This window comes from Euleptes europaea, chromosome 7 (genome assembly GCF_029931775.1).
Source record: "Euleptes europaea isolate rEulEur1 chromosome 7, rEulEur1.hap1, whole genome shotgun sequence".
Taxonomy (NCBI): domain Eukaryota; kingdom Metazoa; phylum Chordata; class Lepidosauria; order Squamata; family Sphaerodactylidae; genus Euleptes; species Euleptes europaea.
In genome coordinates, this window is record NC_079318.1 from 45733967 (window position 1) to 45760563 (window position 26597).

General features: G+C 42.4%; 1 protein-coding gene across 4 annotated transcripts in view; it reads left to right on the forward strand.

Moving 5' to 3' along the window:
- ENAH (ENAH actin regulator) overlaps nt 1-26597 on the forward strand; it is a 130556-nt gene that overhangs the window by 77419 nt on the left and 26540 nt on the right. For 3 of the 4 annotated variants that reach the window (XM_056852811.1, XM_056852813.1, XM_056852814.1), the window contains exons 4-5: nt 5950-6034; nt 24690-24988. In XM_056852811.1, the coding sequence (XP_056708789.1) occupies nt 5950-6034; nt 24690-24988 (384 nt within the window). Of the gene's footprint in view, nt 1-5949; nt 6035-8530; nt 8606-24689; nt 24989-26597 lie in introns of those variants that run through there. The other variant, XM_056852812.1, reaches the window with a different exon arrangement.

Consider the following 26597-nt stretch of genomic DNA (forward strand, 5'->3'; position numbering starts at 1 on the left):
GCTGCCTATGTAATATAAGACTCTGTTTCGATGGCAGAGTGCCTGTAGACTTTGCAGCTAGTGGTGAAGAAGGTGCCATTTAACTCTTGCAACAACATCAGTTAGTTATTCAAGCAAATATTCTCAGCCAAATAGCCCAACGGCTTCATCTTGGAAAACCAAAAGCAATGTATGTTGTAGTTTTTGGCTTAGCACTGTACTTCTCTGACCTTCTACTGAAACAACTAAAACAGTGCCAGATGTTTATCTGTTTTTATGAAGCTTTGAATAAAGTGATTCAAAGAGATATAGTGATATCTCTTTCAAAGAGATATAGTGATAAAGAGATATAGTGATTCATTTTTGGGATGAACTCAGCCAAAAAAATTCCTCATGATACCTGACCAGTGTTTTTCTGCTACTGCTGAAGACCTTCTTCAGAAGTTTCAAGAAGGCATGTCTTCTTTACCAATTGCAAAATTATTACAGTTATCTATGGATGAGCCAAATGTAAACCACCTTTTTCTGAAAAAATTGAAAGAAGAAATTAAGAAGAAGAAGAGTTGGTTTTTATATGCCAACTTTCTCTACCACTTAAGGGAGAATCAAACCAGCTTACAATCACCTTCCCTTCCCCACAACAGACACCCTGTGAGGAAGATCCAGTTCACCAGATTAGCCTCCGCTGCTCATGTGGAGGAGTGGGGAATCAAACCCGGTTCTCCAGATCAGAGTCCACCGCTCTTAACCACTATACCACGCTGGCTCTCAACCAACCCTTACTGAAAAGGAGAAAATCATCTCGGAACTTCATGTTTTTTTTTTTGTTTTTTTTTTTGTATTTTAGGGGTACAGAAGGGAAAAAAAGGAAGGGGAAAAAATAAATCATGAGTATATAAAAACATTATTAGAATTTCGTTAAAAAACAAGCTCATAAAGTACAACAAATATCAAACAAACATTATACAGTTTATCTAATAAAATGGCATTTTAAAAGATAATATCTTTCATTTGTCAATATATCGTTTTGAAAGATATTAACTAGTCAATTGCTTATTTGGAAGACATATAAGTATAAAATAACTCCCATTTTTCATTAAATTGTTCCATGGATTCATTGATCTTTGGATTTAAAATAAAGGTCATTTTTGCCATACTGGCGTAGTCTAAAAGCTTTTCTTTCCATTCTTCAATTTCGGGAATAGACGTTTGTTTCCAAGTCCTTGCCAGAACCGTTCTTGCTGCTGTTGTGGCATATTTAAAAATATCATGAAATTTCAAAGGCAGGTTTGGTGGGACGATACTAAGTAAATAATATTTGGGATCTTGTGGTATCTTCATTTTCAATATCGTCTGGAGTTCTCTGTGAATCTGTTTCCAGTACTGTTGAATTTTAGGGCATGTCCACCAAACATGAAAGTAAGACCCGTCTGTATTTTGACATTTCCAACAAACACCTTTTTTCCTGGAAGATGTCATATGAGAGAGCATATTTGGGGTCAAATACCATCTATAAAATGTTTTGTACCAGTTTTCTTTAACTTCTTGACACACAGTATACTTTAATTCAGAGGTACAGAGTCTTTCCCAAGATTCCATGTTGATCATTTCGCCAAAGTTTTGCATCCATTTAATCATATTCGTTTTTACTTGTTCTTCTTCTGTATCATACTTTAAAAGAAGTTTATAAATTTTTCCTAATAGATGGGAATCATTCTTGGTTATTAGCAGTTCAAACTCTGTCAATTTTCGAAATGGCCGAGGATGTAAGCAATCTTTCTTCAGATTGGACCTCAATTGGAGATAAGTTAGCCAGTTTAATTTTTGAAATTTTTTTTTGAAGTTCAGTTAAGCTCTTGATTTCACCTGTTGGCTCTATCATATCATTATAAGTAAATTGAACAGCTGGTTTGAGTTTAACGTTGTCATGGTATGCTTCGATTGGAGACATTATGGATGGTGGAGTTGGACTTATTCTTTTCTTATGCTTCTTCCATACTTTTAGTATCGCCGTCTTGATGTCACAGTCTTCTGATATTTTGTCCTTGTAAGTGATTGCTGTAGGGTCCCACAAAATTTTATGAAATCCTTGCCCAAGATCCGCTCGTTCTAAAATCAGATGTCTGTGATTAGGGTGTTTTATCCATTCTGCAATCCAGGTTAGGCAGGCTGCGTAGTAATATAGTTTAAGATTAGGTAGTGCTAAACCTCCTCTTTTCATCTTGTAACACTTTGAATCTAATTCTTGGCTTTTTCGCGGCCCACACGAATCGATTTATTTGTTTTTGCCAATTTTCTATTGTTCTGTCTGGTATACTGATCGGCAGAAATTGAAACAAAAAGTTCAGTCTCGGGAGTACATTCATCTTTATAACCGATATTCTTCCCAGCCAAGAAATATTCATTTTTGACCATGCTCGGGGGTCGCATAACTAGTTAGCATGCCAGAGTCTCGTTCGTTATCGGAATTAACCAGACAAATCGCTCCACCAACTAAGAACGGCCATGCACCACCACCCACAGAATCGAGAAAGAGCTATCAATCTGTCAATCCTTTCCGTGTCCGGGCCGGGTGAGGTTTCCCGTGTTTTTAATGGGTCTTGCTGCTCATTCCTGAGCTATGCCGATGACCAGGACAAAAGTCTTCTGAAGGCCGGCGAAGGCCTCTGTGAGGGCCCACAGCTCTGGCGTCTGGGCAGCGTATGCTGGCATTTGTGGCCCCAGCGCTGGCGTAAAGGCCCGGACGCTGGCTGCTGCCGCGGTAGCACCAGGCCAGGACGACAACGGAGCCTTCCGCCGGTGTCCGGACACTGGCAAAGGCCGCGGTGGCATCCCGGGAGGCATTCCTGGAGCGTCATGGTGCCGGCCTGGGGGCGGGGCTGCCATTACGGCTTGGGATCGCCCCCTTATATATTACTCTTCCTACACACTTGACACTGAAAGACACTGTCCTTCAGTGTTACTCCTCTGAAGATGCCTGCCACAGCTGCTGGTGAAACATCAGGAAAGAAAATACCAAGACCACGGTTACACAGCCCGGATAACCCACAAGAATCAGTGAACTCTGACCGTGAAAGCCTTCGACAATATTTAGACCTTTAAAGAATTTCATATTGAAACTCTTACTTTAACAAATGTTTTTGCATTCAGTACTTGGATCATTTTAAACTGTTTAATAAAACCACAATTTAATTTAATGTAGCCTATGCTTTTTTAACTTGGGGCTATTTTTGAATGATGGTCAGGGAAATTGACAAAAGTTGATCAGGGAAAGTCAGGGAAGTAGAAAATAAATTTTAGAGGCAGCCCTTTATATATGTCAAACAGCTTTGGACTCTACTTTTGCATCCATTCACATCACTAGTTGATCATCCTTTCTCGTACTTGTTCTCTGCTCTTTCCCAGTATCTGAGTTCTATCTGAACTGGTGGTGCTGTCTTCCAGCACTGTGTCTTTTGTTGTTTTCGTACAGTTTTTGAGGTAAAAGATGATCACAAGTGGTTTACCATTGCCTTCTTATGTGCAATACTAACTAGGGTTAGTTGAAGTGTCACTTGCCTTTGTATATGATAGATCCTGCACCACTCTCATCTTCCACTACTGCTGCTGCCCAGTTAGCTACCCTTCAAGGATTCCTTCGCCATCACTGTTGTCAGTTATCTTCTGCTGACGTGGCCGTTGATTCCTGAAGGAGGCTGATGAATCGTAGTCTGGTCTGTTGTCTGGGTCCATTGCGATTGACTGACTCTGCTAGGAGTTTAGCCTCTTGACAGAGTTTAAACTCCTTATAGTATTGCTCCTAACTTTGCTAACATGCAAACTCCTTACCATGTTAAGGTGTACATCCAAGAGGGGGTTATGAAATTAGAAGAGAGGAAAAATAATTGTAGATGTTAATCTCCCAATTTAAAGTAGATTTCCAAAACTGAATGAAGGGCTGCCAAATAGTAACAAACATTGACTTAAATGGACACACTCTGTTAATTTAGCCAGTTTCACTTTAAAAGTCTTTAAAAATACATTGCTAGAAAGCTTTTTGGCAATATGCCAGTTTTGGCTATAAGTATTTTTGTAATTTGCTCTGATCTGGATGGCCCAGGCAAGCCCGGTCTCATCAGATTTTGGAAGCTAAGCAGGGCTGGCCCTGGTTAATATTTGGATGGGAGACCACTAAGGAATACCAGGGCTGCTATGCAGAGGAAGGTAATGGCAAACCACCTCTGTTAGTTTCTTGCCTTAAAAACCGCATAAGGATTTGGCTGCAACTTGATGGCACTTTACTCACACACACATACTTGCAATTGTTCACATATCAGTAATCATAGGATATCTTTGTTTACATTTTGTAACACTATTTCAGAGTTTTTAGGTACTGATATTCTTAAGACTCCTGTCCCTAAAGTGGAAACAACTGGGCATGCCCCACCACACATGCAAGTAGTTTGCTTATTTCTGCCCCGATTTCTAAGATTGATGCACTTTGTCAGTGAAGATTTTGTCTTAATTTCTGTCCTTGTCAGAATTTTTCAAACTGGTAGCATAAAAGAACAGAAAGTTCCCTACTTAAGGACAAGTCATTGCAATATCCACTTCATAACAATAAAGTAATTCATGACATCCATTACATGCCAGCTTAATTTATGTCATCTATTATATTGTCCGCCCTGACCTGGATGGCCCAGGCTAGCCTGATCTCGTCAGATCTCAGAAGCTAAGCAGGGTCAGCCCTAGTTAGTATTTGGATGGGAGACCACTAAGGAATACCAGGGTTGCTGTGCAGAGGAAGGCACTGGCAAACCACCTCTGTTAGTCTGTTGCCATGAAAACCCCAAAAAGGGGTCGCCATAAGTCGGCTGCGACATGACAGCACTTTACACACACGCACATTATATTGCCCTTGTCCATAAAATTCAGAAAGTAAAAAGTTCAGTTGTTTCCCCACCCCAGTAACTGAGGCTCTGCACCCTCACCCACCTGGCAGTTAACTAAAGTATAAAATAAGCTTAAACTATATTAATTTAATAGGCCAAATATTTATTATTACATTGCAGGGCGGTTTCCAAATATTGCATACTACAACACCAAATGTAGTTTGAAATCAATATGGTCATTGAGGAAATTAATTTCATGTAAAAGAACGTAACAGTCATGCTGGATCAGACCAAAGGTCTACCTAGTCCAGCATTTTGTTTACACAGTGGCCAACCAGCTACCTCTAGGAAGCCCACAAACAGGAAGACTGCAACAGCATCATCCTGCCTGTGCTCCCAAGCAACTGATTTAAGGAGACATGATACCTCTGGTACTGGAGGGAGTAGAAGTCCATCCATCCTGATTAGTAGCCACTTAAACCCAGTCCTCCATGAATGTGGCCACTCCCCTTTTAAAACCTTTCAAGTTGGCAGCCATGACCATATCCTGTGGCAGTGAGCCCACAAAGTAACCATGCGCTGTGTGAAGAAATACTTCCTTTTGTATTATGTATTATTATGGGAGAAAAATGGCGTGGAGGTCTCTAAGTGAATTTGGATAAAGATGAAAAGTTGACAAAATTTTAAAATAAGACCTCAGTATTATGTTTCTATCTCTGTATTTTCAATTGGGGTATATTTTCCACCCGTTTCTTGTTCTGTTAGGTAGGTTCTTCAATATGAGTCTTGTTCCCCCAAATTTGTCATTTTTTAAGGCAATGGTCTGATAGTACATATAGAGTTCATGAAAATGTGTTCAGTTTTAATGAGCTGAGCTGCCACAGAGCACTTGTGTATTATTTTTGCGTTCTTCATCCATTTGCAAGTGAACTTGTTTAGAAAAACTGTAAAGCCGATTAGTCACAGTTCTCTTTTATTTCATCTGCTCCAGATGCTTTGCTTTACTGAAAATAAAGCTAATGACCAACAATTTTTTGAATTTATTTTAACCTTAATACACAAACCTGAACAATGAGATTTAATTTCTGTCTTTTTCTAGGTCCAACGCTGCCTCGACAAACTGCACAACTTCCCCCACAAGTGCAAAATGGCCCATCACAGGAAGATCTGGAAATTCAGAGAAGGTAAAGTATACTTCCATAAAACACAAATACTTAATTTTCTTGAAACAGAAGTCTTTAGTGTGTGTTATCAGGAAGCCTTACCATGGCACTTCCTGTCTAGACATATGGTATCATTGGCGTAAATTTTCACCATTATGAATTCATCTCCAAATTAGGGTGTCACCACTGTCAACATTTACTATTTTAGTAAGATTATAAATTTTATTTGTCTATTCTGCTGTCTTAGTCTACTGCCTGTGGCTACAAACCAGAAAACAAAATTCCAAAAAATGCCTAAATGCTACCAGCTAGTTGTGATGGTTATTGTCCTCTTAACAGCGCAAACCAGAAAACATAGTAAATATATTCTTTACTATGGAGAAGACAAAAACCCTAGAGCCTTTCAGCCAATTCGCTCTGGGTAAAATTCTATCCCAGCCCTGTTAACCAGCGACCCACTGCAGTCTTAAGAAAGGATGAGTAGCCACACTGAAAATAAACCCCGAGAGCATGGTGGTGGTAGGGTGGTGGGTCTTTGCCAAGAGAGAGTTGTTGAATGTCAAGCACCTCTTCAGCCTGCTCCTTTCAATCTGACCTGTGTGCCAGGACAAGCCTGAAGCCCTCAGGTGTGCATTCTGTGCCCATTCCATGAGGGACCAACCTCTGGGGCAGGCTGAATGAAGCTGCTTGACAGCTGACTTGGCTGACAGCCTGCGCTGGACCCAATTGTCCCAAATTATCCTTGCTCCCTCTCCTTCTAACCAGGCACAAATGCCCCTCTCCCAGCTGGGAGCCTGTCTTCTCATTCTGTCTCTGCCTTCCCATGCTATACAATAAATGGCTTTCAGATCTTGTTTCTCTCTTCTCCCCACCTCCCGCTATACAGTAAAAATGTTTCAAAACTTAGTTTGATAAAAACGTAGAGGTTGTTGCGTATATATGGACGTCTCTGTTCCAAGGAAAAATCCTGCTGGATATGCAAAAAGTAGGATTTTGGCACAAGCTCTAACTTGGAATAACATTCAACCTGAATGTTTAATATTTCTGTGGATACTAGAAAGAGCAAGTAGCATAGGTATTTCCCATAAAAGTAGGGAAATGATACTTGGGTAGAAACAAATGTTGAAGGTGCATCTAATTTAATTGGACCTTTTAAAAAATCCCTCTTATTTTTCTCTTCCTATTAGAACTTTAGTATGAAGAGTTTTTCAAATATAGGAGTAGAAGAAATTAAAACAAAGTGCTTCATTAAAGAGGTACAGAGTTGGTGTCAGTTAATCTTTTCAGATGCATGACTTTATAGCGCTCACTGTTTTTTCCCATAAATATATGAAAATGTTTCCATTTATCACACTTTATTTAAATCCAGGAATTGCCATTCACAAGAGCTTGGTTAGTCATTGGAAGCTTCTGTTGCTATATTGTCAGTTTCACTAGTTCTGGGGAATATTTGGATGCCTGATGAGAAAGCTGTCCTATCGTATGAGTAAAGCTTCATCATGCATTGTATCACTCTTACATTGGTCACTTGTGGTCGACTATGTGGAGGAGTACCTTGTCTGTAGTACCTATGTTTAGAGCAAGGTGTAACCAGGGATTTACTACCAAAGCTTGATAGCTGTATCCTATTTGCATTTGCATATTGGTTGGTATGAAAGAATGGATAGCATCTCAACCCAGTGTTGTTCATTTTGTGCAAAACCAAAAGCTATGGACAGAAGGGAAAAGACATGGGTTCTCATTTTTGCATGAGTTCTCTGAAAATATTCTAGGTAGCGTGGATATGAATTGAACAGCTCTGTTTAGAAAACATGGGGGTAACGTTGGAAAAGTTAATCTGCTAAATTGTTGCCATTTATTTCTTAATCTGCATTGGTGGTAAGTACTGTAAATTTATTGGTATGTTATTTAAAACATTTTTATGTTGCGTTTCTCCCAATTTAGGGTCCCCAAGGTGGCAAACACTTCAAACATTAAAACATGTTTAAAATACAAATATACATAGAAGATTTAAAAATAAATAAAATGTAATTATAAGCACATAAAAATATAAATTCATAAAATGCACTAACCCTTTAATGTTTGGCAGAGCTAGCCTACCTCAGCCCACTGGTTTTTAGACAAAAAAAATTAGTTCAACTCTTGGATGTTTGTTTTGCTAAATCTATAAATTAATTCTTTCCACACATCAAGTCTTGCTGAGTAAGGCTTGCTCAGTTCTAATGTGTCCTATATTGAGTATAATTCCACAACACTATTAGACAAATTTCAAGAATAAAATAGCACAAGTTCTTATAATTATTGCGTTAAAATAGTGTTAGATCATACTATGTTTTTGAACAACTCATGATGTGAACATAGCATCATCATGACTAGAAGCGGTGTGGCTGTCAGGGAGGTCAATCAGTTGCTGTATCATATGTCAGTAACTCATTGAGTTAATGTCTATAAATAAATTTGTTACTGCATGTCAGTGCTTATAAAGGAGACAACTGTAGGAAAAAGTGTACAGGCTAAAGAAACAATGAAAGTGTATAGTCCTCCGACTATCCTTCAGAGATATAATGGACCAAAGGTTGACCGGCTTCTGCTGTAAGTACTCAGTTCTATTTTTTTAAAAAAGTTAAATATTAAACAATTTCCATCCAAGTAGTCAGGCTAATTAACAAACATGATTGAAAATATACAGAGACTATTATGTTGAAAAAACTTCAAGGATGGTTTGGCCCGGTGTGTGTCCAAAGCACAATACTGTAGGCATATATGTAAAAAGGAGGGGGGAGTTGTGTAGCTATGTTTGAAGCAGCGTTCTGTTACATAGATAAGCTTGATAACATATTTAACATTCAACAGGATAATAAAAAATATATCTTCAGGAAGTAAATGTAACTAATTTATGCTTTTGGTAGTTGTAATTAGACTGTATATAGCATCATGATTACTGTGTTCTTTAAGTCCCACACCTTTCTGCAATGCAGTTTTCTTTATTAAATTTGAATAAAACTAGACCTTCCTTTGAATGGCTTTCAGAAATTACAAACTGGCTAACCCTTTGTATTTTTAAGGCAGCCTGTGCAACCTTACTGCCCTCCCCACAGTATTGTTTGCAGGAGAGTACTGGCCTATTGTTTGTGAAAGCTTCTATGTTGGTACATTTGGAAGCTCAGGTATCTTCTGTGGCTTATGGCACCATTATCAGGTTCAGCTGATACACTAGCTAGGACCGTTACTTGAAGAGTATGATCCATTCTTTGGTCATATCCAGGCTAGATTACTGTAATGTGGAGGGCTGTCTTTGAACATTGCCTGGAAACTTAAGCTAGTCCAAAATGTGGTGACCAAGCTACTGTCGGGCTAAATACAGAGTTCATATAACCTCTGTGCTGAAAGAAGTGAACTGGCTACCCCTCCTATTTCTGGACATAATTCAGAGTGCTGGTTTTTAACAACTTTATCATGTTTTACTTTGTAAAACCTGGTATCTAGAGAGGCAATATATAAATTGTTTTATATAAATTTCCAAGTCATTGGTCTAGATAAGAACTTTTTTTTCTTGGACTGGTATGGTAAGTGTCTTACCCATTTGTTCTTGTGTGGCTTAATAGAGCCTTTTCGTGAATTTTAACATGTTTGATTTTGCATCCCAAATGAACCTCTAGACTCTTGTCACAAATTATACTGTTCAGTATAGATCTCCATAACAATTAATCAAATAAGTAAATAAAACTAAATAAATGAAATATATTTTAGTAGCAATGGTTTGGATTCAAAGAACCACAAGTCAGGCTCTACTTGTACAAGGGATCTTTCCCACCTTTCCCTGTCTTCGGTGCCCTACCACCTGTACCATATAAAAATATTTATGGGAGTTGAAGAGATATCAGGAGCAGTGTAGGATGCATCTTGGGGTGCTGCAGCTCACGTAGTTAAACCATAAAAATAATGGGATCCTCCCCTTCTTTTGTGAACGGAAACACCTTCTACTTGCACAAGGACACATTTGGACCCAGCCTACTGTGATTAATGGCACACAGTTTTGGTGTGTGTATGAACGTTAATGTATAAAGAGAACAGATGTTTAAATAACCTAAAATTAATTAAGAAAAGGAATTAAGTGTTCAGTGTTTTTTTTTTTTTTTAATTACTGTCTCTTCATTCCCTAGAAATATGAGCTGGGAATTCAATATTGTGTTTAAAAAAGAAAAAAAGTAGGTTAGGACACCAGAAATAGCTTGTGACTGAGGAAAAAAAGATGTTGAAAGCAATGCTGGCTTTATAGAACAACTGTCATGTCCACCTTTTAGCCACCTTTCCTCCAAGGAGCTCAGTGCAACTAACATGGCTCTTACTTCATGTCATCCACACAACAATCCTGTGAAGTGGGGCTGACAGAATGATGACAAGTCATCATTTTCCGTACTAATTTACCTCCAGCCACATGCATATCACCTGCTGCAATATTTGTTCCTCCATTTGACGCCAACCAAACTACTGATGCCTCATGTATATTGACATTTGACATCTAGGACCATTCCTCATTCCTGTGCTGGCTACTGCAACTTGTATCCTGCTATTACTTCTCCTGCTGTTATTTCTTGGATTACATTTTACACCTTCAGTGGTCTTGCTTTATCTTCTATATAAGTTTTATCAGGTGACTGTTACCACTTTTCAAGTTGAAGTTCAAAATGGCTTGTTCTCTGTTTAGTGAAGCTATTTTTGAAAGTTGTTACCCAACTGCACCCTCCTGTAGAAGCCCCATTTTTCTTTCTAGGAATTTATCCCTGGTTCTGTGCTTACACAGGACCTTGGGTCCATAACCACTTGAAGCCTGTAGTTTTTATCTTTTAAAATAGTTTTCCTCTTGTTTTGCTAGGCAAGTGGAACAACCCACATCTTGAAGTTTTTCATCACAGCAAGACAGTGCTTTTGCCCTGGCCTTTGTGTCTTGCCAAAGCTGATCTCTTCCCTTTGATCTGCACAAATGCTCTACCTGTTTTCTTCCCTAATCTGCAGGCTCGTGCTTTCCTTTTAAATAACACAAACAGATTTCTGTGCTACAGCGGGTCTCATAAGGTTTGTAAAGTTTCCACTTAGCACTTATCCAAGTCTTTACCTGCTACGGGTTAGTACAGTAGCCTTTAAAAAAAGGAGAATGCACTCAGTCAGGTTGAACAATATCCTTATGTTCATCTGCGTGGCTTCTATGCAGTCCCCCATTGGGACTGCGCAGGCGCAGGCCAGCCACGGATAAGATTTGTCAGCTTCTAGCAAAATCTAAAAAGAGAGTGCTCCCCCTCCCCTCAGGGCATGCAGCCTTCCCGCCCAGAGGTCACATGACCCAGGGGGAAGGAGTACTCTTCCCTCCAGTTCTTTTTCTGCTGCCACGGAGAGAGAACGTGTTAGCTTCTGCTGGAGCAATGGAGTCAAGAAAGGCTCCACTTTTCAAGAAATGTGCCACTTGCGGTACGAAAATGGCGAAATCAGACACTCATAAAGAATGCCTGTTGTGCTTGGGAGAAGGCCATATTTCTGCGTCATGCAAGAGTTGTGCTAAACTCACCACGAAGGCCCTGAGGGGTCGTTCGACTCGCCTTCTTTCCCACCTTTACAAGGAGTCCCTTCGTCTAGATTTGTCGGTAGGCCCCTCAACCTCATCTCAAGGTCAGTCGGTCGAACCAGGGCCCTCGTCCAAAGCCTCCAAACGAACGGCGGGAGGGACTTCCAAGCGAGCTAAGCCTTCCTCGGTGATCATCCAACCGGCTAAATTTATCGCGCCGGCGGCACAAGATGGCCGTGGCTGTGGTTCTTCTCGGCGCTCGTCTCGTTCTAGATCACTCCGTCGCCGGTCGTCCTCGCGATCCCCAAGATTGCTTCGATGTTGATCGCAGTCCGCATCACCTCAGCGCCTTACTAGAACCCAAGTCTCTCCATCCATTGGCATCTCTCGCCACCGACGTCGCTGGGCGCCAGCCCATTACCATTGAGGACTCTCCTCCTCATTCCCTGGCTACCCCCTCGACTCCGAGCAGGGCCCAGGAGGTCAAAGTCTTGATGGAGCAACACCTCATCCAGCTCTACAAGGACGTGCCCTTGGTTGCCATCAAATCGCTGGACTGGCCCGATGCCGAGACTGGCTATGTATCGGAGCCTACAGCAGCTCAATCTGAGGCTGCTCAGCCGCAATCCACTATCACTACAGAAACTCATTCGGCTGCTGATAAGGGCCCTGCATTTTCGCCCCAGGGATCATCGCACATCGAGCCCGGACAAACGTCTCGGCGCCGATCCCTTACTCCGACACCGTCACAGTCTCGTCGACGCCAATCGGCTCCTCGTCGAAGTCAATCCCCTTGTCGGAGCCGTTCAGCCAGTCAGAGCCGATCTGTATCACATCGTCGGGTAGCCGCTCGTCGAAGTGGATCTGCTCGTCGGAGCCAATTCTCTTCCTGTCGACGCCGATCTGATTCCTGTCGACGCCGATCTGACTCCTGTCAGAGCCGATCTCTTCGTCGACATCGATCTGCCTCTCGTCGGAGTCAATCTGCCTCAGTCGGAGCCGTTCCATTCGTCGGAGTCGCTCTGCTTCCACGTGCAGATCTGCACGTCGCAGTCACTCTCCACGTAGTCCTGTTTCCCATCGACGCTGATATCCCTCTTGGAGCCGATTTTCATCTCGACGTCGAGAGAGCTGTCGACACCGATCCTCTCGAGGCCGACGCTCGACTACCCCTTCCGTGTATTAGGAAGTTTCAGCCGGTCGCCGCAATCGTTGATCAGGCACCCGGTCGAGGGATTCCCGTTGACGTCGACATACCACCCGCTCGAGGTCGAGGGATTCCCGTTGACGTCAACATGCCTACTGGGGCGATAGTTCACGGTCTCATCATCGGGATCATCGCTCTCCCAGTCACAACTCACGACGCCATCCGTCGCGCCATCCTGATGTTACCATCCTGACCGTCCAAGGCAAGAGTCTCGTCATAGACTTTCTGTGTCCAGATCTCCTTCTATGTCGAAAGACATTGCCCATTCAGAATGACACCGAGGTGTCTCTGGAATCAGATGGAGAATCCCGCATGTCACAACCCTCTCTGGAGGACACTGTGGGGGACTCTAAACTGATATCCCCTGCTGGGGACATCCGCATGTATGCGGAACAGCTTATCCGTATGGCGAAGGCCCTTAATATTTATTTTACCTGATGATTCAGGTCCCTTGGATTCCATTATGGATATACTCCACTGCCCGGATGCGGGACCGGTGGCGTTACCTATGATGAAGAGTATCTTAGAGGTGGTTCATGCCAATTGGGCTAAACCCTCTTCTGTCCCCTCTTCCTCAAAGAGGGTGGAAAATTTATACAAAATCTGCAGAGAAGGCAGGAAATTTTTATACCAGCACCCCCTGCCTAATTCAGTGGTGGTGGAGGCGCTTCCCGGGAAATATAGATCGGGAGTGCATTCCTCCCCTCAGGATAGAGAAGGGAGAAAATTAGATGCCCTTGCTAGAAAAATATACACTTCTAGCGTGGTGGGGTTGCGCATCTCTAATTTCCTAGCCATTATGGCTAGATACCAGTATTCTCTCTGGGATAGGGTTTCCCCGCAAATCTCCATCTTCCCTGACCACCAGAAGCCCTCGACCAAGGCCATACAGAATGAGGGCATGTCTCTCGCAATACAACAGCTCACGGCGGCACGCCACATGGCAGATTCGTCTAGTAAGGCCATCGCTTCGGCCATAGTCATCCGCAGACATGTGTGGCTTCGCCAATCTGCACTCCCCTATGACACTCGAGCACACATTGAAGACCTTCCTTTCAAAGGCACATCTCTGTTTAGTGACCAAACGGATACGTTCCTTGGCTGTCTAAAGAAAAATAAGATAAATGCACGGTCACTGGGTATTGCTCCTCAGGCACCCGACTCGAAGCGGCGGTATTTTGGCCGTCAGACCTCTCAATCTTCCCGCCCCTATAGATTCCAGGGGGCTTTTCAACAATCTAACTTCCGCCCCTCGTTCCCACGTCCTCAACAGGACAGGAAGTTCCACAACAAACCTAGAGGCCGCAAAGGGCCTAGAGTGTCCCCTGGTGGTTTCAGTAAGCCTAAGCAGGCATGACTAGAGGTTCCAGTGTATTTCTCAGACCAGTTGTCTGCATTTTACAATGCCTGGGTTGCTGTCACAAATGATGTTTGGGTGTTGAAAATAATAAAGGTTAAATATTTCATCGAATTCGATGCTCTACCCCCTTATCGACCCCCAGGCTGCTCTACATCACCGGTCCCTGAGCCACTTTTGCAAGAAATCGACACCCTCCTTTCCAAGGGGGCCATTTCTGAAGTCCTCCCTGCTGACCAAGCTTGCGGGTTTTATTCTCGCTTCTTTCTTGTAGACAAGAAGGGGGGGAAGCGTCCCATACTAGACCTCCAGGAGCTCAATGAGTTCGTAAGAACCAGAAAGTTCCGTATGCTTTCATTACCGGAAGTGCTTCCCCTTCTAGACAAACATATGTGCTTCGTGGTGTTAGATCTGCGCGATGCCTATTTCCACATCGCTATCCATGCAGACTGTAGGCAGTATTTGAGGTTCGAGTGTAACGGCAGATGTTACCAATACAATGTCTTACCCTTTGGGTTGTCTACGACCCCTAGGACATTTACCAAATGTCTTGCAGTGGTTGTAGCTCACCTTGCAGTCGCAGGTTGTGTAATCTTCCCCTACCTCGACGACTGGCTGGTGGTAGGAACATCGCAGTCAGGGCTGCTTACTCAGCTCGATACAATCCTAGAGGCCTTCGATAACCTAGGCCTATTAGTCAACTTCTCTAAATCCAGGCTCGTCCCTTCCCAGGTGCAAGAGTTCATTGGGGCCCGTTTGGATGCCACAAAAACAAGAGCATTTCTCTCTACACAAAGGGCCCGTGCCATTCAAGCTATGGTACTTCGGTTCACCAGGAATAAATTCCAGACCTCCCTTAAAATACAAAAATTACTGGGTCTCATGGCATCCACCACGGCTGTGGTGGAGTTTGCGCGTCTGCGTATGCGCCCACTTCAAAGTTGGTTCCTCCGGGCGTTTAGACTTAACATAGACCCTCAATACAAACGTCTTTCCATCCCGAGATATGTCATACACTCTCTTCAATGGTGGTCTAGGGATACCAATCTCCTTTCAGGCTTTCCCTTCCACCCTCCCTCCCCGGAGTTACATCTTTTCACCGATGCGTCCCTCTTAGGATGGCGGGCTCACTGTGATAATCTCAGGGCTCAGGGCACTTGGTCTGCATCAGAATCTAGACTACACATAAATCTGCTTGAGCTTCGTGCCATACGCCTTGCTCTGTCTTCCTTTACAGGCTATCTGGAAGGACATCACATTCAGATTGCTACAGACAGTTCCACCGCCCAGTTCCACCAAACAGGGCAGCGCACGGTCCGTATCACTCTGCAGGGAATCCACCAGCATCTGGGAATGGGCCATAGCTCATCAAGTGACACTTGTAGCGATACACATTGCAGGCACAAGCAACACTCTGGCAGACGCCCTGAGTCGTCATCCAAATCAGGCGCACGAGATCACTCTAGACACGCACTGCCTCCAACACCTATTCCACCTATGGGGTCGCCCACAAATAGATCTGTTCGCCACACATCTCAACTCAGTGTGTCCACAGTTCTATTCAAGGGCGGGGGCGAGCCCAGGCTCTCTAGGCGATGCCTTTCAGTCAACATGGAACGGGGCTTTGTTTTATCTCTTTCCGCCTTTCCCTCTGCTTCAGAGAGTAGTTGCCAAGCTCAGTCACGACCTCACCAGTGCTATAGTGATCACGCCCTTTTGGCCCAGGAGGTCGTGGTTTGCGGTACTCCTGTCCCTTGCACACAGGGAATTCATCCACCTACCGAAGGACCCATCCCACTCCCCTCCGAACATCCAGCTGGCAGCATGGAGGATCCGATCCTAGGGCAGTGGTCTGATAGAGTAGCCAGAGTTCTGTTACACTCCCTAAAGTCTTCCACCCGCAGTTCGTATGAACTTCTGGCGTACCCTGCACACCCTCTTGGGGACTCAGTGCACCTGTCCTCAGCCCATCACCCACAATTGGATGGCCAGATGGAGCGAACAAATGGCACCATGGAACAGTACTTGGGTGTTACAGTAATCACCAGCAGAACAACTGGGCCGCTGCACTGCCTCTAGCTGAGTTTGCCTACAATAATGCCATTTACATGTCCACCTGGCAAACCCCATTCATGGGCAACTTTGGACTTCACCCCCGTTTTTTTTCTTGTGTTACCCCAGCCTCATCCGTCCCCTCTGCTGACTGGTTCATACAGGAACTGCAAGCACTCCACCAGGTCCTTCGGGAACAGTTAGAGCCCTTCAAACAAGCGTACAAGGAGGCCGCAGACCGAAGGCACAGATCCGACAAAGACCTGAAAGTTGGGATGGCTGAGAAGCAGTGTGACTGTCCACCCAGCACCTCCAAAGCCAACGGCCCTCACAGAAGCTGGAAGCCCAGTTCATTGGCTCCTATTGCATCATGGAACAGATCAACCCCATAGTGTACCATCTGCTCCTGCTCCCCATGCTCCACATCCACACAGTCTTCCACCGGTCCCGGTCGACACTAGCTGCTCCTCTGTACCCATTGTGCACCACACCACCGGCCCTGGTCCCAGTCCTCATTGATGGGCAGGAGGAATATGAGGTTGCTGAAATCTTGGACTCCTGGAGGTGACAGGGGTGCTTCCAATACCTGGTAGATTGGAAAGGATATGGACCAGAACGCTCCTGGGAACACATAGACCACCTCCACACACCAGACCTCCTACGCTGCTTCCACCATGCCTACCCCCAGAAACCAGGTCTCGGCCCATCAAGGATGCGGAGGGGAGGGCTGTGAGGGAGGATACGATCATGGGTCAGCCTGCTGGGGCTTTTTCAGAAGACGAAGACCTTGAACCTGAAGGCTATGAAAGAGAGATGCAGCCTCAGGAAGATGGGTCCTCCCCGTTTCTACAGCTACCCAGCACAGGAGACTCACCTGTGTCAGAGGTCCAGCCACATGCAGTGCCACCAGAGAGCCCCCCCCCCAAAAAAAAGCTGCTGGAGCAAAGGCACAGGAGACTTAGGGCACAGCTTCATGAGCAAAGGAGTGCTAGACTGCAGGCCCAGCGAGGAGCACTCCCTGCTGACAGTGATAAGATTAATAAGTTTGACCAGGCAGGGAATGCTCAGATGGGATAACAAACAACAGCTGGTTCTCCCCCCCCCCCGGCTTACTTAAGTCATCAAGTACGCTTGGCTGTTGTGCAAGCATCTCGTCACCAACCTCCATATATATTGGCCTTGTATCCCTGCTATACTTCAGATTCCTGGTATCCTGACTTCTTGGACTGACCCTGACTCACGCCAACTGCCCTTGTCTGTAATGGTATCTTGGACTCTACTTGAGTCATGTATGACCTTGGACTGCTTCCCAGATTACGCTTTGAGCCTCTGGCCCTCGCTTTCTGCCTGCAGCACGACATACAGCTATGCTGATGTAAGCATTCTTTACATATGGGTGATATGTCTGGCTCCATTTAATGTTGTAAATGAACTGATGTTGTAAGACTTTGCTGCCCTCTATTGGTAGATCATTCTGATTCAAAGAAATTGGTTCTTGCTTTTCAAAATTCGGTATGTTAGTAAATGGGGAAAATGTATGAATTGGCGAAACAGATGGTTTGTGTTAAAAAGTTTAATGTTCAGTGGCTTGGTGCTAAGACTTGTTGCACCAACAAATAAGTGTATATAGCAATCACAATGTTATATAGCAATGGAGGGACTTTAAACCAGTATTTTGAATGAAATGCTTAGTATTTGATTAGTTTTTGCACAGGAGCTATTTACATTGTTGCAAGTTTACATTTCAAGCATATGTAAAGTACATATGTATATGGGAACCAATGGATTTTTTTTTGTCCCAGGTACATATCAAGAAGCAAAACCACAAATCCTGTTACATGTATCCATACATGAAAGTGGGACCTAGATGATACAATGTAGTGTGGCAATTGATCTTTAATGAGTAGGTGATCTTTTTTATTAATAGTAAAACATACATTAACAGGATCTAGTGTCCTCTAATCAAGTATATTTATAACCATAGCCCCAGTAAACAAAAACAAAAAAAGGAATGCATCTTTGTAACAGTTCATCAAGTTCAGCACTATTGCACAGGGATAGAATCATAGCTTATTTGTTATAATTACAGAAACAGTATTTAAGACTTCTTTCCAGAGTAAAACCTAGTGACATTTCATTCACTTATGCATAAAATTAGCTTGCCTGGCATTCCCAGCAATTAATTATGAAATTTAATTTTACAGTTCTGAAGTATTTCTGCAATCTGCTATCACCTGTGTAACACTATATTGTATGTCTCTAGATTCAAAGACAGTGTAAAAGTTCTAATAGATGGATAAAAATATTTCCACCCTTCTTTAATAATTGTCAGACCTAAATCTGTTACCCTTCTCTTTCTATAGGTAGCAGTCTTATCAGTAATATTTTGCCTATTTTTTCCTACCACTTTGATCTCTTAATTTTAGCTTCTGTGTTAGGATTTGCTGGATCTATATAGATTGATAGATAGATAGATAGATAGATAGATAGATAGATAGATAGATAGATAGATAGATTGATTACCGAGGAAAAAGCTGTCCCTAAGTTTTCAAAATGTGATATTTGTTTCCTCCCGTAAACTATTAGAAATACCAAATGTGAGCTTGTGAGACTCATGGGGGGATTCCATCTCCCTCCCCACATTCTTACTTGATGCAGCGCAGCTGTTGGGCTCAGATTCAGCCGCTGCCGGGCCCTCCACAGCTTCTGGGCTCTGCCACAGCTCCTGGGATCCACTTGGGATCCGTAGCAGCCACCAGCACCTATTTGGGGGGAGGATTTAAACTCTCAATATATATTTTTAAGATTTCAGATTTTTCTGCAAACCTGTGGGTTCCCCCAAGTTTGCAGGAAAATCTGTTTAACATCACGGGCCCAATCCATGGATTTAGATATCTGCAGATGGAGGCCACAAATTGCTATTAGATATATAGATTGATATGCATAGGTTCCAAATGCCTAGTTTGCCTAACATTAAATAAAGTTTAGTCTTGGGTAACCTGGATGTTTTTTTCTATATGCATCATAAGTTATCAGTTTGTATTGGTATGCCTATTAATCTAGATTTTTAGGAAAGCTTTAACAGTGCCCCTAACGGCATTGAAACTATTTTTTGCTCTTAGCTTTATTTATTTTGTGATTTATAACCTGCCCTCCCCGGCCGAAGCTGGCTCAGAGCGAGTATATCTTCCCTAGTACACTCCAGATGGAGCCATTGGAGTAGCCAACCAATATGACCAGCCTCCTTGTGAATCTTCATGTTAGCTATTGCTCACCTCCACTCCGCCAGCCTCTTATTGCAACTGTTGGTGGCAACATGGATTTTAGTAACTAGTTGTCTTTGTCTTAGTACAGCCTTGGTGCTGTTGTGCCACACAACCCATGTATACTGTACACTGAGTTGTTTTAAATTTAAAAAATATAGAAACATGTTACAATATCTATGACAGTGATAAGGAACATGCAGCTCCTGGACGTCTTTCTTTAGCCAGTGGGTTATTAATAATTATTTTTAGGTTTGTAATACAGAAGACATCCTGAGGAGTTGGAACAGGGAGGTGAAATCCGCTCAATTCAAATTGCTTCATCAGTTTAGCCAATTAAAGCCAGCACGGGAATGGTTTTACAGTACTTCCAGGAAATGCTTGGGCTTCTGTGCTTCTCCATGGGAAGGCAGTTCCTCTGTTACATTTGCATTATTTGCTTCTGCAGAGGTCCTTGCTTGTTAGCCTTGCATACTTGTGAAGTAGATCAGATTGAGAAGCAGTGATTTGCCCAAAGCTGCACAGTAAACATCATGTCTGAACAGAAACCTAAACACATCAAATTCTAATGCTAGCTACCACACAGTTCTGGGTTTTGGTATCTGTTGGGAGCACATCACTGCTTGATGTGGATAATTCTAAGCAGATTGTTTTGGCACCTAAGAGGAGGTGTTTTCTAAGATACGCAGTGGAGCATAGTGAGAGCCAGCATGGTGTAGTGGTTAAGAGCCGCGGGCTCTAATCTGGAGAACCAGGTGTGATTCCCCACTCCTCCGCATGAAGCCTGCTGGGTGACCTTGGGTTAGTCACAGTTCTCTCCGAACTCTCTCAGCCTCACCTACCTCACAAGGTTCCTGTTGTGGGGAGGGGAAAGGAAGGTGATTGTAAGCCACTTTCAGATTCCTTAATGGTACAGAAAAGCAGGGTATAAAAACCAGCTCTTCTTCTTCTTCACAATTTCACAAATTAAAACTTTGTGCAGAAGGCAAGGTGTGACTATAGTAGATTTGACAGATCACCTGTTCTTATTTGAAACTACCTAATCTGTAATACCTCACATATCCTTCTTTCTGTGGTCCCATTTTCAGAATTAAGCTAGTGGCAGCTGGAAAGGAGACTTTCTCTATGGTACCATACCATTTAATGACCCACCTCCGACTGATTTATGATGAGTTAATACTGTGTTTAAGTTCCCTGTGCAGTGGGGTTAGATTGAGAGAGTTATGGGCCCAAGATAACACAGCAAGCTTAATGGCAGAGTTGGGGTTTCAGTCTTTCCAGATCCTTGTTCGAAACACTAATGATTACACCACGCTGGCTCCCAACCCCACTTTGTAGGTCCTCATTTATTATTTTTTTATATGAGAAAAATGGTAAATATTAAATGTCTGTAATTAACCTGTTCCTGGAGTTAGGCCACTGCAATCTGTTTCAGAGGCATATTAGCTAAGTTAAAAATCTATATCTTGGTGATCTGCTGTTCAGAGAAGATGATCAGCTTGTCACATCTAGAGCTAGATCAATCTGTATGCAGTATGAATAAAGTATACACCAGGGTTCCCCAGTGTGGCACCCATGGGTGTCATGATGCCTGCTGAACTTTTTAGATAGTGGGTGGGGCCATTGTAGGGCAGGGTTCATTATTGACTGCCCTGATTCAAATGAAAGGATTTTCCATGGCTGCAATAGCGGCTACATCCAATGGAGGATTAGGAGGACTGGTAAGCTTGTGGTTCCATTCCCTTTTCAGATTTTTCTTTGTTTGTTTCCCCTGCTTTCCCCCCTTCCTCCCAGGATTTCCTTCATTTCTTTTTATTCCCCTTCTGCAACAGGAGGGAGGCTCCACCTACTGAGACAACAATTTTTGGTTCAGCCCTGCCTCTTGTGGAAGCCATCTTGAGTTTGGCTCTACCTCCGGCAGCAGCCATTTTAGGGTGGTGGTCACCACCCCCCTCTCAAAATTCTTTTTTTTAAATATATTTTTATTATTTTTTCAATAATAACCAACATTATATTTAGACATACACCCTCTATATCAATAAAAATAACCATTAAAAATTCATAGAATTATTAGATGTATGCCTTCAAAATACAAACAAAAATAATTGACTTCCCCACCGTCTTCCTCCCTCTCTAAAATATCTAAAATCTCCTTTGCATCCATGCATTCTAATTCATTTATAAGTCACCCTATTTCATATTTTACTTTCCCCTTATCCAATATATTCAATATTATTTATACCAAGGAGAGAAAAAGAGAAGAAAAAAAAAGAAAAGGAGAAGAAAGAATAAAAGAAAAATAAGAGAAATCTCACTTCCCTCCATACATTCATCTCAAAATGCATGTGTTAATCTAAAAAGAAAAGCGAAAAAAGAGGATTAAAAAAAAAGATATACAATCTTGTACAAAGATAATGATTATAGTATTTTCCCTCTACCCCCCACCTTTCCCATGTTGAAAATCAAATTAATGTTCTTCCTGCTTTCTCAGCCCTTCTTCTTATTCTTTTTCTTCTGTCGGGAGTTTTTATCGCCCATCACTTTTTTGCTCGAAGTAGTCTCCTTTCTGGAACAGTCAATGCCCTGTGTTTCGTGACCTATAGAATCTTCCTCCTGTTTTCCAAGAACATGAGTTGATAGCTCACTGTTTCCTGTCAAAAAAATTTCCACGTCTGCCAATGAGTTGATAGCATGTTTAGTTTGTTTATAGGTAAAGGTAAGACCTTGTGGTAGCAACCAGGTATATTTTATTCCTTTGTTTCTGAGTAATTCAGTAAAATCTTTGTATACAGCTCTCTTTTCCATCAGGTGACGTGGAATATCTTTGAGAATTATCAGTGGTATATTATCAAATCTCAGTTGATTCTCCAGTTGAAATTTTATGATAATATTTTTCATCCTGATGTCAAAGAAAGAGATCAAAATTCCTCTGGCTTTTGCTTGTACCCGTGTTGATAAAGGAATTCTATATATCTTATTTATTGCTGCATTCAGTTCTTGTGCATTTAGATGGAATATTTCAGCCAGTGATTTAATGATGTCATCTCTGGTAACCCCCAGTCGTTCCGGATAATTTTGTATGCGTAGATTATATTCTCTTTGCTGTAAATCCAAAATAGCAAGTTGATCTTTTATTTGCTGTTCTTGAAGTTGTATAGCATCAATTAGTTGTGCCTGGGAATTCATGTCTTTCTTAAGCCTGTTGACATCATCCGTGTTGTTGTTAATTGAAAGTTGCATCTTATTCATACTCTCTTTCATTTGTGAAACTTGGGTTTTTATTTCCTTAATCTCATTTATAACATCAGCAAACTGTTGAGTAATGATTAAAGTCATTTGTGCAACTGATTGCTCTTGTTGCTTGGAGACCTGTTCAAACTTTTTCTTAACTAGTCCATTTATCAATTCATTTTGCTCAGCCAGCATTTCCTGTATCTTCTGATAGTTTATTTCCATAATTGTCTGTGGCTTTCTCCTTTTCCCCGACCAGAGATAAATGTAAGCAGGAAGACCGATTCTGTAAAGTTGTAGAAAGAATCTGTTAGCTTTAGTGCTGTTTCTAGGCAGAACTGGAAGATGCAAGGATGTAAGCCTTCCGTGACTCTCACTCTGATACAGGGAGTAGGATGTATTTTGATGTTGCACAGAGCGAGGCACACCGGCACGGCCCTCCTCTTTGATTTCCAAGTCCTAGAGAAGTCTCTTCCTGGAGGATTCTTCCAGACGGGGAAAACGAAAGCTAAGAATATTCCTCTTCCCCTTCACACTACAGCTGTCGATTGGAAGCTATCGATGCCACTCAAATCTTCCAGGTTGTTTTTGTTTGCCTGCTAATTCAATTTATATTGTTTTAAACAAACTTTTTAGCAGGATGTTCATTTAAAAGTCTGGGTGGTGGGGTGTAAAGTCTTAGTTGGATTTTAAACAATTCCAGTTGTTCAAATCCTTGGTAGTAAGCAAAAGGAATTCTAGTAACTTACATGGAGCTTGAAAGACGGGGTTTCTCTTTCATTTGCTTGTAAAATTTATTGGTGTAATGTGAAGGGGACCACAGCTTCTGTTCCTCGAGGCGTTTTATGGCGATGAAATCCTCCTCAGCCGGCGGGACTCAAACCATCTCTCCCCCTGTGCAGGAGGGGGGAGGTTGGGAGTCAAAACCGCTCTTCTCGGCAGCAGGAAGTTACCTGCATTCCAATCCCCTGTTTAGGATCGAAGACGGGGCTTTTTAAGGTAGCCCCGATTTAAAACACCTCTCGGTTCTTCCGAGCGAACTCAGAAGACATGGCGCTGGGTCGGCATCTTCACAGGAAGTCCACCCCCTCTCAAAATTCTGAAGGTACCTGCAGGTTTGGAAAGATTGGGGACCCCTGTTGTACATATTACTAAAACTTGAATCTTTGGCTGCATCATCTCGTAGCCACGTATGACTCCCCAATGTGGATAAAAAAAACATGACAGTTGACTTATGGCGACCCTGTAGGATTTTCAAGGCAAGAGACATTCAGAGGTGGATTGCCATTGCCTGCCTCCATGTCATGTCCCTGGTATTCCTTGGAGGTCTCCCATCCAAATACTTGCCCTGCTTAGCTTCTGAGATTTGATGAGATCTGGCTAGCCTGGGCTATCCCAGTCAGAATACAACAAGAGTAGGGGGAGAATAAAGAGGGCTTTGGAGCCAGCCTGGTGGGAGGGAGGGAAGTGGAACAAAAGGCAGCGTCAAGGGTGGTCAAAATGGGACCACACGAGTGGAATGGAAGTCCCATGCCAATCATGAGAGCAGCAAAATCAGGCCACCTGTAGACAACAAAGTGGTCTCACTATTTTCAGGTGAGTTGTCAGGTATCCAGAAAAACATCACGTCGTCAGTTAACTAAAAGGCCTCTCCCCCATGCACACAAAAACCTTCAAGTTTGATTAGAAGTAATTAGGTTCCAGGACACAGAATGCCAAGAATCAGTTGAAGGGAAGACAATGAGGGAAATTAGCCTGCTTAAGCTGCTGACAGTTCAGATAATTCTAGATGGGGAAATGCTTGCGATTTCAGGATTTTCTCCCTTCTGTGATATTTTGCAGACCCCCAGCTTGTGTATCATTGTCCAACTGGAGAGTGCCATTATTGTTTTATCCAAATAGGAAATTAGCACTGTAAAACTTTCATTGCCTCATTGCTTTCAGTATTAATGGTCAAGCCTTGTGTTTCCAATTCATTTTAACACTTCTCACTTGCTTTATTATAGGCAGCTGCAGGAACAGCAACGACAGAAGGAGTTGGAAAGGGAGAGGCAGGAGCGAGAGAGGTTGGAAAGAGAGAGGCTAGAAAAGGAAAGACTGGATAGAGAGCGCTTGGAACAAGAGCAACAACTGGAGAGGGACCGGCAAGAACGAGACCGGCAAGAGCGCCTAGAAAGAGAGAGACAAGAACGCGAAAGACAAGAACGAGAGAGATTGGAATGGGAAAGGCAGGAAAGGGAACACCAAGAACAGCTAGAAAGAGAGCAGCTGGAATGGGAAAGAGAAAGAAAACTGTCAAGTGCTGGTAAGAATTTTAATATTGCCTTGAAGTATGTGGTTTGTGTGATCACATTAACAAAGTGGTCAGAGTTTACATTACTTATTCCTTGCTTACCTATAAATTAACTGAAATCCAATGAGATACAGAAGTTATTCTCAGCAGCGAAATGTACTCTGTATTGAAGGTGATGGTTATATGTTTGAGCTTTCATTGTATAAATGTCTGTTTTAATTAGTTTTAAGAAATTTTCATCTGAAGACTTCTATAGGAAAAGGAAAGGGCAGTAGAAACCGAGAAGGTTTCCTGTGCTTTTCTCACTCCTTATCTGTTTTGTATCTATTTCATGTGTGCCTCCAGGAAAGAAGGTGTGCTGTACTGGAAGCCTGGCATGATTGAGACTTTCCAGTGAATGTAGGAGCATGTGTGGCTGTGTGGCTTCCATACACTTCTTTTTGGCTTTTTTGTTTCTTCTGAAACATTTCGTCAGGAATTCTGGATAGTATAGATTAGTATTCAGGGAACATAATTGGATACAAAATGTGTTGGAACAAAAGGAATTGGGGCAAAAAACTATACTAACTACAGATTTTGCGCCTGATAATTTCTTGATGCCAATTTTGAATGTTCTTCACTTTTAGCCATTTGCAGAAGTTACCCCCAAGCTTTCATCTCCCATAACCTTTTCTGGTTGATTAGGAAAAATATTTTGAGAGTGACATCCTGGAGTCTCTTGGAAAGTGTTCTGCTGTTCAGGCCATATTATACAATTCTAGATGTAAAGCCTTGCACAAAGGAAGTAAGCATGTCATTCTGTGTATCTCATGCTGAGTTGTGCCACCTGTGAGGTGTGTCTCTGTACAGTTTTGCAAACTTTTCCGTAATATGTTCTTTAAAATTTAGTTTAATTCTTCCCAAATTTTGTAAAAATCCATTTCTTTTAATCAACATCCTAATTTTGGTACCCCAGCTTCTCTTATTCCAGCTTCCTTTTCTGTAGAAGTGTGAGATCTCTTTATGTGAAACTTCCAGGTTATGCTCTCTTAGTGCTTGTGTGTGCCTTTCTTGTAGCCTCCACCACCCAGCCCTGCAACCCCAGCAGACTTCAGTCTGCATCTTGGACAGTGTGTGCCTCTTTTCCTTCAGAGTGTGAAAGAAAGGAATATGGCATATTTTAGGCTATTTCTCAATACATTGGCAGCAGTTGAGAGATGTTTAGGGCAGCAGCCAGTTCTCTGGGTAAATTGCATGTCTGGCATTAGAATTTACTGTCATTAGGCAGATCTGCATGAAGAATTTTGTTAACAGCCTTTTAGCAAGTTATGTGGACAGTATTTTTTATTAATTACTAAGTGAAATAGCTTGATTGAGGTATTGTATTGTCCCTTTTCAGTATTTGTGTATTGTATTACAGAGAGCACTGTGATTTTCATTCAGAAGAACACACAACATTTTTGAACTTTATACAGTTGTAAAGCCTTTGTTTCTTCCCAGAGAGCGTCCATTTGTACCTTAGGGACTTTTGATATAAACTTATGACTATTGTAGGAGCTCTTCTTAGAGGGAAGGAACAGCCAGTAATACTTACTATGGAAAATAGTAAGATGCTACTAGGATGCTTGATTGTTTTTCTTAC